The sequence below is a fragment of the Cheilinus undulatus genome, linkage group 10, assembly GCF_018320785.1.
Source record: "Cheilinus undulatus linkage group 10, ASM1832078v1, whole genome shotgun sequence".
Taxonomy (NCBI): Eukaryota; Metazoa; Chordata; class Actinopteri; order Labriformes; family Labridae; genus Cheilinus; species Cheilinus undulatus.
This window is the reverse complement of record NC_054874.1, coordinates 29,063,765-29,078,294: the sequence shown is the minus strand read 5'-3', so window position 1 is coordinate 29,078,294 and position 14,530 is coordinate 29,063,765. Positions and strand designations below refer to the sequence as shown.

At 38.3% G+C, this 14,530-nt stretch overlaps 1 protein-coding gene across 3 annotated transcripts in view; it reads left to right on the top strand.

The window, feature by feature from the left end:
- The window catches only part of LOC121516273 (protein diaphanous homolog 1-like), a 156,367-nt gene that overhangs the window by 37,340 nt on the left and 104,497 nt on the right, over positions 1-14,530 (top strand). For all 3 annotated transcript variants that reach the window (XM_041797476.1, XM_041797474.1, XM_041797477.1), the window contains 10 exons: positions 1,247-1,330; positions 1,415-1,478; positions 2,847-2,986; positions 3,278-3,383; positions 3,727-3,837; positions 4,076-4,194; positions 5,666-5,782; positions 7,845-7,960; positions 10,436-10,500; positions 12,753-12,932. In XM_041797476.1, coding sequence (XP_041653410.1) covers positions 1,247-1,330; positions 1,415-1,478; positions 2,847-2,986; positions 3,278-3,383; positions 3,727-3,837; positions 4,076-4,194; positions 5,666-5,782; positions 7,845-7,960; positions 10,436-10,500; positions 12,753-12,932 — 1,102 coding nt within the window. The remainder of the gene's footprint in view (positions 1-1,246; positions 1,331-1,414; positions 1,479-2,846; positions 2,987-3,277; positions 3,384-3,726; positions 3,838-4,075; positions 4,195-5,665; positions 5,783-7,844; positions 7,961-10,435; positions 10,501-12,752; positions 12,933-14,530) is intronic.

Here is a 14,530-nt window from a genome sequence, read left to right as displayed (position 1 = left end):
CTCCACCTCAAAAGATCCCTCTGAGGCAGTAGGGCTGCTGGACTCGGTGCCACTTTCCATTTTATCTCTGGGTAGGAGAGTTCGCTGTCACTCCTGCCCCCCTCGCCTCATCTGGAAAACCCTGCACTTTTCCCCTCCCTCCTCTGTTTTCACATTTCTGAAAAGGGCGAAGTTTGCTCTGAGCTAGGGGTTTACTTGCGCTTTAATAACTAATCCTGCATGGTCACTCTGTAACTTGCCATATCAGAAGACATTTTACAAAGCATAATCTTAAAACTTGTCATGATTAAACATGCTTTGAGACTTAATATTCTTTGGGCTTTATGAAAGGAAGGAAAATAACCAAACATATTACTGTGATTTAAAGAGCAGCACAAAAACACACAAAAACTCTTCATGTTTGCCAGATGATGAAATTCATGTTTGAAAGAAACTGAAAAACAGGTAATGCTGGTCCTGTAAATTATAACATGACCCCCAGCTCTTAGTTACCATGTGGTCATTAACAATATTAAGTGCATATCTACTAGTAAGTGGGCTTGTTGAAAAAATATTAATATACACATCACACCAATCCTGAAAAATCTTCACTGGCTTCCCGTCCAATATAGAATCGATTTTAAAGTGCTACTTCTTGTTTATAAATCACTTAATGGTATGGCACCCCAGTACATTTCTGACATGCTCACTCACTATCACCCAATCAGGTCACTCGAATCTTCAGGTATGGGCCTTCTAAATGTGCCTAAAGTAAAGTACAAATCAGGTGAAGGTGCATTTAGCCACTATGGTGCTGTTCTATGGAATAAGTTGCCAATTGACCTGAGGTCGGTAGACACTTTAAGTTCTTTTAAGAGTGGTCTTAAAACACTGCTTTCCTCTTATGCCTTTGACTGTTAGATAAAGTGTAATATATTAACATTTTGCCTGTGTACTCTAAGGAGTACACATGACTTGCACTGTACATATGTGAGTGTGTGTGTGTGTGTGTGTGTGTGTGTGGGTGGGGGGAAATTTGCTTGAATTGCTGATTGCTTTTACTGTTTATTTTTAATCTTCTGTAAAGCACATTGAGTTTACGCCTGTATGAAATGTGCTGTACAAATAAAGTTGAATTGAATTGAATTGAATTAATAAAGGTGACGAAATGGGAAACTTTTGTATAAACTAGCAATATGGTTGACAGGAAAAGCCTATGGGAAATTGTAATCACCCTATACATGTCTGTGGTCTTGTCTTTTTTCAGTTGGGTACAGAACTTTGGAGATGAGGGGCTGGCCCTGCTGCTCAATCTACTTAGAAGACTCCAGGAGGACAAAGACGAGTACTCGTAAGACATTTCAACCAAACGTTAGGCTAATACACTCTCTTGTACTTTTTGTAATGTTTTTCTTCTCTCTCAATTTCTATTCAGAAATATGGGAGTAAAATGTCAACATGAGATCATACGCTGTCTTAAAGCCTTTATGAACAACAAGGTAAGACAAATTAAAGATTTCCTTACATAAAAATTCTCAGTTCTCCAGTATTAATAATTGCCCAAAAGCCCAAAGAGAACCCGTAATAGAATGTAATTTCTGCCCTTATTGTAGTACATCAGTTGTTCCACTAGAGGGCAGTCAGTATGCCCAACTTCAGTGAAAGCTGTTCTTCATTACCTTAGATCAGTGCTTTCCAAAGTGTGGGCGAAGATACAGTAGGTGGGCCATGGGAGGTCATTACAATAACTAAAAATCATAGAAACAAACAAAAAAATTAAATAAATCACATTTAAACATATTAAAATAATTAATAACCATTTATTATTTTAAGACTCAGAAGTGGCTAAACACAGCCAGAAGTTTTAACTCATTTTATGTATGATGTATACAATCAGTGTCATGGTTTAATTGGTGTTGGATTAATTCATGACACTCCCTTGAAAATGTTACTATGCTGCTCACTTCAATTTATAAGTGTTTTTTGAGGCATTGATGCTACTAGGAAAGGGTTTGCTAGGCCACAAAAAAAGGTTTACAGGGAGATATATATATGTGAAATGAAAATTTATGTGACTTTTCAGATGCATGATCAAAACAAAATAAATGGCAGAGGCTCATTAACTGTACTGTGTGCCCCTCTAAATACTAATTTTGACGTGTCTGAAAGCTAAGAATTTGCCTGGATATTCAATTTTTTTTCCTGCAACCCATCCATGGGTCAGGGCCCAGACTTTGGAAATGAGTGCCTTAGATATTGTTTTGAATTTTCCATGTTGTGATAAAAATGTATTCAAAATTTCACAATGTATTTAAAAAATAAACATTCCCTCAACTTTGAGTTTCAGTGTAGTACATAAAAAAAAAAAAAAAAACAAAAACAATTCTTGATACCCTTAACTATAGCAAACATTAGCTCAGATTGGCCAAAATCAATATCAGAATATTTCCAAACAGAAACAGAAGTATAAAGCAGACAGCAGTGTATGGTTTAATCGAAAAGAAACTGCTGACATAAGGTTTTAAATTGATTTGAAATGGTGTTTCAAGTTATGAACTGAATAATAAAGTTGTTGACTAATCATAATCCATGTCCAAAGTTACAGTCTTTGGGAAGTACTTGGCCTGTAGTCAATCAAAGAAAAACTTGGCTGACCAAAAATCGCACCAAGGCACCAACCAATCGATTGGTCGTGCGTGGTTGTCAATGGGAAGTTTCAATTGTATTTTTTTCTTTTCTGGACCAAGACAGACTCATTTCTCAGGTGTAAACACTGGACTTGGAGCTATTAAGGCCCTGTTTTTACTCTCCCATGAAAAAGTAACCTTAAAAGACTGAGTCATTCTTTTCTTTCTCTCCCCTTTCAGTATGGTCTGAAATCCATGCTGGAGTCCGCTGAGGGAATTCCTCTGCTGGTCAGAGCCATTAACCCTCGGGTGCCCCATATGATGGTGGATGCTGTCAAGCTGCTCTCTGCTATCTCAATCCTGGAACATCCTGAGAACCTGTAAGCATCAGTATAATATTTACAGAATACACTTTGACGTATTGAACAAAAGAACTGACGCTCTAGACAGCCAGAGCTCCCTACAGTTATGTCTGGAATCCTTGTTTTTAACAGTTATGATCTTCATCCAATTTATTTATGATGGATATCTGTCTACCGTTGGGATCAGTGATAAATCATTGATTGTTTTTAAACGAAGAAAGAGATTTTTCTTTTCTATTGATTTTTTTAAAAGTATTTTGTAAGTAGTATGCTACTACATGTTCTGTTTTTTTTTTGTTTTTTTTTCAGTCATGAGCGTGTTTTGGAGGCTATTACAGAAGAGGCAGAGAAGCAAGACACTGAGAGGTTTCAGCCTCTCCTTACTGGCATGAATAATCACAGCATTGCTCTTAAGGTAAACATTTACATCCAGCTGCTGTAATAGGACTATGAAACTATAAATCCTCTTTTGTGTATGTATATATATATATATTTTTTTTTTTCTTACCAAATGAGACGTGTCCAGTTACATTTGAGGACATCTGTCATCCTTAGATCTGAAGTAACAAGTCTAGCAAACATATTTCTATTTTGTATCCTATAGTATATGTATATATATATATATATATATATATATATATATATATATATATATATATATATATAGATAGATAGATAGATAGATAGATAGATATAAGTATATTGTCTGTCAAGTTTGTCCTAATTATATGACTGACTTTGTAACGTGTTTGTGGCAGGGTGGCTGCATGCAGCTGATCAATGCCCTTATCAGCCGGGGAGAAGAGTTGGATTTCAGGATCCATATTCGCTCTGAATTACTAAGACTGGGACTCAGAGAGCGGCTGAAGGTAAAGGAAACTCTCTTTTTTTATCTTTTCTGAAAGTCACTCTTCAACAACAGACATTTTCACAGACTCACTCAGTTTTCATGTCTCCATCATTCTTGATGCCTCTGTTTTGCTGTTTGGCTGATACACAATCATACGCTGCAGAAACATTCTCTCTAAGTCAATGTTTGTTACACTCACTCCTTTCTCTTCCCTACTTTCTCTTCCTTCCGCCTGCATCCTATCACTCTCCCTGCAGGAGGTGCGGATGATAGAAAACGAAGAGCTGAGGGTGCAACTCACAGTGTTTGATGAGCAGGCTGAAGATGACTCGGAGGACCTCAAAGCACGTCTTGATGACATCCGAATTGAGATGGAATATCCTTCCAGTGGGAGAAATTGTCCCCCTGAAATGGTCTTTTTTTTTCTGACCTTGAAAAACTGGATACACCTAGTTACAACATGACTTTGCATGCCAATGGCTTCAGGTTAAATTATTTTAGTGGTGAGCTAGGTGAGAAAAATTACCTTCATAATAACATTATGAATGACTAAAGTAGACAGTTTGTAGCATTAAATAGATCTGTGCATTTTTAGTAAAAATGAGCCTTCTGTCTACACTCAGTAGATTACTCCTTTTTGTTTTTCTTTAAAATAACTTCAACAATCTTTTAAACAGTTTATAATGATGATAATTATAATTGAAATAATCAGAATTATAATAATAAAAATAATTGTTATTATTAGCAGTGGTTATAATATTATTTTCATTCATGATTTATGTCTTAGAAGAAAGATATTTAGGCTTTAGGCATATTCACTATTAAACAAAAAGGGAGGTGGTGGTGGTGGTGGTGGGGTAGTAGGGCCCAACATGTGATGGTTAAGGGGTCCATCTTGATACTTTTTATTGCCACTTAGTTGACATAACATGCTCATAGATAAAAAAAAAAAGTTATGTCTGCAAAATAGTTTCCCTTAAATTATACATATCAATTTGCTCAACTGATGCAGTTTTGCCAACTATTAGAGCTGAGCACTCAGAAAATGTTCGCTCAACTTGAACCTATATGTGCACTTGGTATATATCAAACAGAACTTAAGAAACTCAATATAATGTGTTGTGTCAACTAGTCCAGTTACCAGGAATGCACCCAGTACTTCATAATTTGTTCACTCATTATTAATCAAGTTGGATGTTTTTCAGTGTTATAAGCTTTGTCAGTGCAATTATTCTTTAACTGAAAAGTGGGATCACTCTGCTTGAATTAAAAACTTTATTCCAGTTGGATCCTCTTTACCTGTTTTATTTCAGTGATTTAACCTCATCTGACAAAGATACACATTTGAATGGAAAGATGCAGAGGACGCTGTGTTATCTTTATTGTGAAACAGGAACATTTTGACTGAGTGGGAAGATTTTTGATAAAAATTTAAGAAAGAGAGAATAACTAGCAGAAGTTTTTAAAGACACCAAAAAATGGCAAAAATTAGCTGCTGTTTTTCATCTTGATGCTGTGACATGCAGTTACAGTTTTCAACACCAGGTGTCCCCCAGGAGTAATTTACAATCTGCTGCAATCCTTTTTGGCTACTGTAACACCTTCTGTGCTGCCTGCACATATGTAACACAGAAGGTCAAACTAACTGAAGACAAAAAGAGAGAGTTGTAGTGGTTTAATGTGACTTGCTAAGATTTTAACTGTACCTATTGAACAAGATTACCTGATAGATATGAAGTGTCTTTTATTTTCAACTTTCAACTTCAAAATGTTTGTATGCTGTATTTTTAATGTTTTAAACAGCTCCCTTCATTGTGTAAACTAAGCCTTAACAGCTTCTTCTTCACTGATGTGAGGGAAGTGTTTGAGATCCTTGTCAACACCGTGAAGGACTCCAAGGCAGAGAGCCACTTCCTGTCTCTGATGCAGCACCTGCTCCTGATCCGCAATGATTATTTGGCAAGGTAACACAGGAATATTCCGATAATGTTCATACCTGTGCACGTCACACATGCATCTGTTCACTGATTTGCCAAACATACACTAATTGGGGTCACCCCTGGTTGGTGTAATAATGTTTTGTGACAAGGCAGTGGGCATTGTTTCATGTGATATACTAAGTACCTTTATGATGGAACAAATGTGTTTTAAGTTGCAGGTTCAAACAGAATAATGTTAATATTTATTTTATATTTTCCACAAAATGTTATAATCTCTAGATTTTACTCCCTTTGTAAAATTCAAGTTTTATGAAAGAAGAAAATGCCCTGAAAAAAAGATAAAAGAAAATCAGAGGTGGAAAAAAATTTAAGTCAAGTTATTTTTCTTCAATAGCCCCTCTTCCTTTGACTTTCCCTCCCCTTTCACCTTTTTCAATTATTTGTTTTTCTAGAGAGTGGTTGAAAGGCTGTTAAATTAATATATGCAAATAAATCCAATTCCTTTTTAATAGAAATGGGTGCAATCATTTCTTATCACTGGAAATATGCAAATGGATCTCCCTGTATCTTCCAAAGCCTTTTGAGGTTCAGCAAGAGAAAAGGAGGAAAAAGAGGGGAGTTACAGTGATGTTAAGGGCCAGTCAACTTGCAGGCCAAAGTGTCTGCTTTGTTTTTGCGTGCATGTCAACTTTCACACACTGCAATAAAAAAGCAGGAATGCTTTCCTTTACTTGGAAATCAGGAAACAACCAAAGCCCTAAAACATCTGCAGACATCCAGACATGTTGTTGGTTTAGGCTCACATTGATGCTATCAGACCAGCGGGAAATTGTGATTCATTTGTAACACTGTCAGTAAAAACATGAGGACAGGAAAGGAAGGTTGAAGTATTTTAACACCACTCTATCTTTTCCTATTGCTGTCCATCTGTCTTCATCTAGGTTAGACAGGGCAGAGCCATAAAGGTGTTCAGTAAAAGAGTACATAGAGAGCCAGAAAGGGTGGGTGAGAACAAGAGGTGTATAGTCTCAGAAAATACAGCATGTAATTACAGAGATGAAAAAAAACAATTTAGAGTTGAGGTTAATTGCTTGGTAGATATTGAGAACATGTGGGAAGGACAGTGAAATTAGTATTTATGTAGGAAGAAATGAAAGCCTATATGCATCTAAAAACGTCTTTTTTTGTTATTGATGAATTTACTTGGAATACTCTAGAATACAAAATAACCTGAATTGAAAAGAAATACTAAGGTCATGCAGGAAATAGGTCTGTGTCGAGACTATATGGAGCTCATTAGATGGTGTTTATTTCTGTGTTTTTATTATGTTATTGATGTCAAAGTGTGCCATACAGACACATTTTTCCCCATAAAACCTTATGTCTGGGTTTAATATGTTGCTGCTCATGAATTAGGTTTTTGTTTTTGAAAAGGACACTAGATGTCTCTCTCGCTCCACGGATAAATCTGAGCTTTAAAAAAAAAGAGAAGTGTAGTAAAGGAGTGAAGTAAGTGTTAGACAAAAGTAGAGTGACTAAGAGAGACAGGGTGAGGGAGACAGAATAAATAAAGTATTGAGTTTGTGACTCTGGCAGCATCTAATGGGGTCAGGGAATAAGACACCTCCAAAATTGACTGTCCGTGTAAAGCTTGCTTGATCAGACACGGGGCGTTGGACGTGCACCAACACACTCTCACAGTTGCACACAATCAATCTTAGTGACAAGAAACTCAAACTGTCATGCTCACAAAGACAGCCTATCTCAGTGGCAGACAGAGTGACAAAGCATGTATGTGCACACATTTGTCTGAACAAATGAACCTGCTTGCTCTGAGTCAGTCCTGTCCTGTGATCACATCAGTTTTTCCTTAAAAGCACACTGCACTGGTTGTGTAAAATTAATAGATCCATGGATATTTTCACTGTTGACACACTGATATGCAGCATGTTCTTTAGAGAGTTTGGTAGTCTTTTACTTTTTCCAGCTCCAAATATTCATGTTTTCTGTTATCCTCCTGCTATTGTCATCTTCTTTCTGCTTTCTTATCCATCTCTCTATAAAACTGTATCTCTCCCTCCTGCAGGCCACAGTACTACAAACTGATGGACGAGTGTATCGCTCAGATTGTGCTTCACAGGAATGGAGCAGACCCTGACTTCAAGTGCCGCAACCTCAACCTCAACATTGAAAACTTGATAGGTGAGCTGTTTCACAAGAAGACAAATGATCAAGTCTCTTGTTTTCTCGTTTGCTAAAACTTGACTTCTTGTCCATTGTCCACACATCTTAAAATGTTTCGTGCTCTTGTAGCATTTTAGAAATAATGCACTTTCTGAGACATTGAAAACTAAATGGACACACAATAATGCAGTCTGATGCTGTGCTGCTGTCAGTAACCTATCTATGATGTTACGTTTTTTTCGTATTACGTGCAGGAATGATTGTCTTCATTGTAGTAAAATTTGTAGTGACACAGAAACACCACAGGGTGGAGCCAGAGAGGGATTGTTCATATTTTTGTGTGGGCTGGACTGAGCTACAGGTTTTACACACTTGCGTCAGTGATTTAAAATAAACTTAATTTAAAGGATAAAAGCTTTATCAAATTAAGTTATCTGAGGGACTGAATCACAAATGTTAATTGAGGTATGTGCAGGAACAGGTCTATGATAGTTGTGTTTTAATCAGCTTTTCTAAGGCACATGTATCTCAGGCATACTTGATGTTTAACAGAATCTGCAATCACTTAGTGCAAAGGTGCGTAATGTGACGATGCTCTGATGCCTCAGTGGCAGGACAAATTAAGAGATTCCCTCCAGATTTACTGTATTTTAGGCTCAAAGTTTCCTCTCTGTCTGCAGTGGATACAAAGAGCTGTGTCTGGGGAAACAGAGGGTTCTCTAAAGGAACGTAATCACTGGCAAAATATCAGTTGTTTTGGACTGACAGAGCCTCTTATTAACTTAAGATAAACTCTCCAATAAATTATGTACTGAACTGCAGATTTTCCCCCAAAATTTCATTGAAGAACACTAAAAAGGTTCTTTTGAAGCCAGTATGAAAGGAAGGCAAGATAACGGCTTACAGAAAAGTGTTTAGTGTCCACATGGGAACCTAGGTGTTGTTTTAAGACAGACTTTAACATTGAAAACCTTAACTTGACCTGTGCCCATGAGGAAGACACAGCTAACCAGCTAAAGGACTTGTACATTTAGTTGTGGAAAAGGAATTACAATTCCAACTGGTCAGTGTCAGTTCCCATTACTGTATAGACAAACTCAACCTTTGGTGTACTTGTATATGTTAATGGGCTTGAGTGACAGCTTTATATGTTGACAAGTAACCACCTGCTGAGAAGAATGAAATAACCCAGAGCAAAATGGAGGTGCAGGCCATGTCTCAAGAGTTCAATATTCCTTTATGGCAGGTCTCCGTTGCTCACCGCAGGAGACTCTAATTGCACTGCTTCTAAATGCGTCCTGACACACACGCACACACAGGCAGGCTGGCCTCCTTTAAGGCTGCCAGAGTTATTATCGGTGGAAAGCAGCCCAATTCTGCCCTGCATGCATTATTTAGTGTTTTTCTTTGAACTCTGAAATTCAGCACAGTTTTTTTTACCCCATATTCTGGCTCCCTTAGTGCTCTCTATTCAAAGTTTGTCCCATTTAGCTTAGCTACCGTGACAGAAGTAACACCCCCCCACACACACCACCCCCTGCTCCATTACACATTCAATAACCATGTGAACTCATACACAAATGCACACTCTGAAACTCTATGAGTGTATGCACGCATATTAAAGTGTGGTTCTTTCATCTGGAACAACCTTCTTTTTCACAAAATAGATTTCTCATTTCCTCTGCCTTGCCTATTAGCCTTTTTTACATAAGGAATCTTGGAAATTTTTTCTTGCAAACAACTTCTTCATCATTTTCTCTTGCAACTGAAAACTCAAACTTTCTCTTCTGAATCCGCATGTATCACTCTCTCTAAGTTTTGAGTAATTTCCTCACTTTCTAATTTAGTTTTTCATTGCGCCTCTATCTCTGCAATCTATCTGTTTGATCCCTCTCCTGGGAATCATGATTAGCTGTCTTTGATCCAGTGACTTTTTGGCATTCATCCTCATGTTAATTAGCTCTTTTATTGCACATGCTCAGCGAGCCCCTGGTCACTGAACCACCTGTAGACCCTGCAATTATTCTGTAAAAGTACCCTGGTGGTCAGCCTGTGTCCTTTCCACCATCTCCTCTGCAAACTACAACCTTAGATAATGGATTGCTCCCTGACTGTTATATGGTCTTCCTTTTATTTTTGCAGTCTGTCAGGAAAAAAAGGGGACTACGATGTAGGAAAAAACTGATGCCATGCACAGGTTTATGTACTGAAATTTGATGCAGCATGTAACAGATAGTGTCCCATTTTAATGATATACAATCGTATCACTGATCTTGACTTTGACTAGTGTGATAAAGGCAGAGTAGAGACACTCAAAGGAAACTTGCTCTGTGTGTAAGCATCTGCTTGTAAATGTGCACAGCATGTGCCAGACTGAAGGGTGTGATGTATTCACAACCAGATGTGTGCAGGTGTTTGTCTGAAACCCTTATCTTAACCATCACCTTTTTTCTCTCTCCTCTCCTTGCCCATGTCCTCTTTCTTTGTCCACAGACAACATGGTGGACCAGACCAAGGTGGAAGCAAGCGAGGCAAAGGCAAATGAGCTGGAAAAGAAGGTGAGATGTACAAGCATTCACATCCATAAAGACAGCATGTCATACTCAGGGGCATATTTTCCCATCAGCCCAGAAGCTCACAAGCTGCTGCAACTATAAAGACAAAGGAAATCATACATAGGATAAGACAAAATCACTCCCATAGACACAGTGGGACCATTATGAGTTCTTTGTGACCACTTTCTGTCTGACATGAGGCTACAAATGAGAAAAAAGCAAGAAACAGAGGGTGACAAAGAGAATGAGCACACACGTCTGACAGCCACTCAGCAGACAAACACTCTTAAAGGGAAGTAAGAAAAACATGCAACACACACATCGATTCACACAAGGGGATAAATGCCTTGATTGCAGTGTGCTGCTACACTGATGTTTCTGTCCTAGTGACAGGATAATTGCAAAGAGGGAGCTGAAACGAGCCTTCATTCAGGCACCCATAAAGACACACACTCTCACATTGGATCATATCCATTTAACGCAGGCGCACCCACACCAGCAGAAATTACACGAACACACTTGGATTAATTCTCGTTGACCACACACACCCGGAATGGTGCTAGTTGTGTATGATGGGGTAATTGCTGGCAGTCTCTTTGGAAGGAATTAGGGATGAGGCTGTCAGGGCGCTGACAGCAAGAGTAACGGATCTGCTGTTGGCAAATTAAACAGCCATGCATGTCTGTGTGTTTATGGATTTATCTGTTTAAATACACCAATCCTGTTTGTCTAGCACCCTAAAAGAAAAATCCTTGAAAAATTATGAAAGTGAGAAAATTAAAATTGCTGTAAAATGTTTCTCTATTTCCATATTTAATGGACGTGAAGGCTTTGAAGTGAGCAGTGAGCTCATAGAAGTTCACTGAAGCATTCTAACTCATAATTGACAGTAATTTGCAGTGTAATTTATACAATGAAGCTGAAAGCACTAGATGAGGAAATTACTTCTACATGTCTTACATATACGATTACTGTCACAGCATTGAGAAGGTGGCAAAAAGCTTGTGTGTGTGAACACATTGCTCCAATATTTTATTGGATATCATAAGGTGTTCTACAGGCTTATAAGGTTATAAGCTATAAGGCTTTTCAATATGATTGACTCGTCATGCTCTAAAATGAAATCGCTTTTCAAATGTAGTTACTCTTAGGGAAGAGAGGGCCCTGATTTTGGTCTCTTTTGTTTTGTTACTTCGCTGCTGATGTCCAGTCTAAGAAGATAATATTTTAAAAATATATTGTAATCTAGAATGGTATAACTAATGCACACTTGGCATGCCTCCTATGAAGGGGAGAGATCTGATTCACAGTTAGATGTGGCTTTAGTGAATGTACAACGTAAACTGAAATCACTCGAATCATAAAAGAACATCCAAAATTAACTAAATTACTGATGTATCAATCCAGGTTTTATGCTACAATACTGATCTGATACCTACGCTTTGGGTGTTTGCCAATATTGATCTGATACCAGTAAATTTTCATTTCTCTCTGTGACGATGAGAGTGGGAATTAAGAAAGCATGAAGCATTCCCAGTGTTATTAAACAACTTTAAATGAATAAATTAATATTAACTGAAACTGTAATCATGGTCTGCTCATCAATATGTGTACCACAGCAATATCATCATTCACCCTCTGATGTCACAGTGACCCCTGATGAAACAATTCCTTGATTGCAATTACTGAGGCACTGGTATGTGATCTTTTAGCTTGTAACACTGTGGAGCAACTTCATTGCTGCAGGTATCTGCAGCTCATCACTTTTACGTCCCTCAATTTTGCTGATAAATTATCCCGTACGTTTCTGTAGAGGTCAAGCAGAGCAGCTTTAGGAAGTGTTTACATGCTGGCAGACTGCAATGTGATTCCAACTGTTTAGCCACTTTCAAACCATCTTTTCCATTGTCTTTGCAATGTAGATGAAATTGAACTGCGTGCAGCGTTCCATGTTTTTGCCTTTTTCACTTGTTTAAACCAGTGCTTTATCTCTAGTCTAGCTATTTGGGTCTGGATTGCACAGATCAAGGATTGCTTCTACCCTTCCTTAGCTGAATCATTTCATTATAGAAAAATAAGGAAACCTATTCTTCAACAATTCCAAAGTGTCTCTCCGGTCTATTAAAAAATGTACTGCCCACAAGATTATACCTCCTGAAAAGGATTAACTGACAAAGTTTTATAACACCAAAATGTAACCATCTTTAAATGTCTGAGCCTGCCAGTCTCTGTGACTATTTTCATGTGTTGTTTAGCTGGATTCAGAGCTGACAGCGCGCCACGAGCTGCAGGTGGAGATGAAGAAACTGGAGGGCGACTATGAGCACAAGCTGAAGGACTTGAGCCAAGAGAAGGAACAGCTGGCAACTTCTAAGCTGGAACGAGAAAAGGAGAACCAGGGACTACAACAACAACTAAGCACTCTGCAACAGCAGGTATATACACACACACACAAAACACCTGTTTTTTGGGGCTAAATGCATTTTTAATAGAAATAACTGAAACTAAAATCAAAACTACTCTTCTTTTTACTGAGTTGTATTTGTCTGTGGAGTAATGACTCAGTAAGAAAAACAGCTGGTGTTCTGCAAACCTGTTTTTATATTAAATAAATCTCATAGCCAATAGCAGAATTCTCTGAATTACAAATGAGCTGGACCCAGACCGATGCTTCCAGAAATCTTTGAGACAAGTTGTCCCATTCAGACTTTCTACAGTATTTCCTTCATTTGTTTGTAATGATGTGTTTAAATAAGAAGCAAAAAATGGACAGTCTACAAAGTCAGATAATTGAATAAGTAGTGCTAATATCCTGGGAACTCATAAAACAGCAAAACTGAAACTTCTGCTAAAGCTGCGAAAAGTAAGACATTTTAAGGCTTAGAGTAATACAATGTTGCACGAAGCTTAGGACTAAGTTTTCCAACATCTCTGCACACCCACACAAATACAGAAGCCCCTGGCCTATAAATGATTTGGCCAGCTGTTAGCATGGCATGAAAAGAGGAAAAAATACAGAGATAAAACCAAATCCTTTAAAGATTAAGAAACCGAGTAAAAACATGGGGAGTGGGGGAACAGGAGTGTAAAGAGTGACTAAAAAGAAGGGAAAGGGGAAGGAGATGGGACAAACAGAAATTATAAGACCAAGATACACATGGAGGGTGTTGTGTGTGCATGCATGTTTGTGTACTTTTGTGTACACTCATACATTAGGGAAGCAAAGATGATGATTGTTTAGCTGTCAGTGTCCTGCTGCCACACCAGCTGGACTCTGCCTCGCAGTGTCACCCCGACTCACCAACACACCAAGTGACCCAGAACAGTCTGCCATAACCACATGAAGACGTTGCTGCGCCCGCGAGTCTGTGTTTGTGTGTTTGTGTATTTGACTGTCAGTAAGAAGAACACAGCTTCCAGAATGAGCCTCATCCAAAGTGGCTGATGCCAGGAGAGTCATCTTCTCACCATGCAAAAGCCAAAACACACACACACAAACATGCATATGCACACACAGTTGTCCAACACATCAACAACATTAGTAGCCAGGCATCTGACAAGCTTCTCAAACTAAGATGGCTCACTTTGTCTGTGTTTGAGGCACTGCCCATCAAAGATTTCTTCACATGTAGAGATCTCTCACTGTCTCTCCGTGTGATGCCATGCCCAACTCTTCATCTGTTGCCTCACTAAGAAAGCCTGCCTCAGCGGCCCTTTATGTCTGTTACTCTTCTTTTCATAGTTGGTGGAAACAACAAAAACAATTTGTTACGCCCTAAATATACACTCTTCCACACGTATGCATGCACTCTGTTTCCATCTGACACATGGAGAAGCACATATGGTAATGATCCTTGCTGTACCTCTACACTTTTTGTAACTTCTCTATACTTGAATGCCTTCAATCACTTCTTGTATATATCCTCATTCAAGCCCAAGTGTCTGCTCATCTGCCACTGTTTCTGGCTCACTTCAATTAATTGAAAAGTTTAATCAGTTGGACAGTTTTCTCAAGAACTGTTGCCTAACTTGT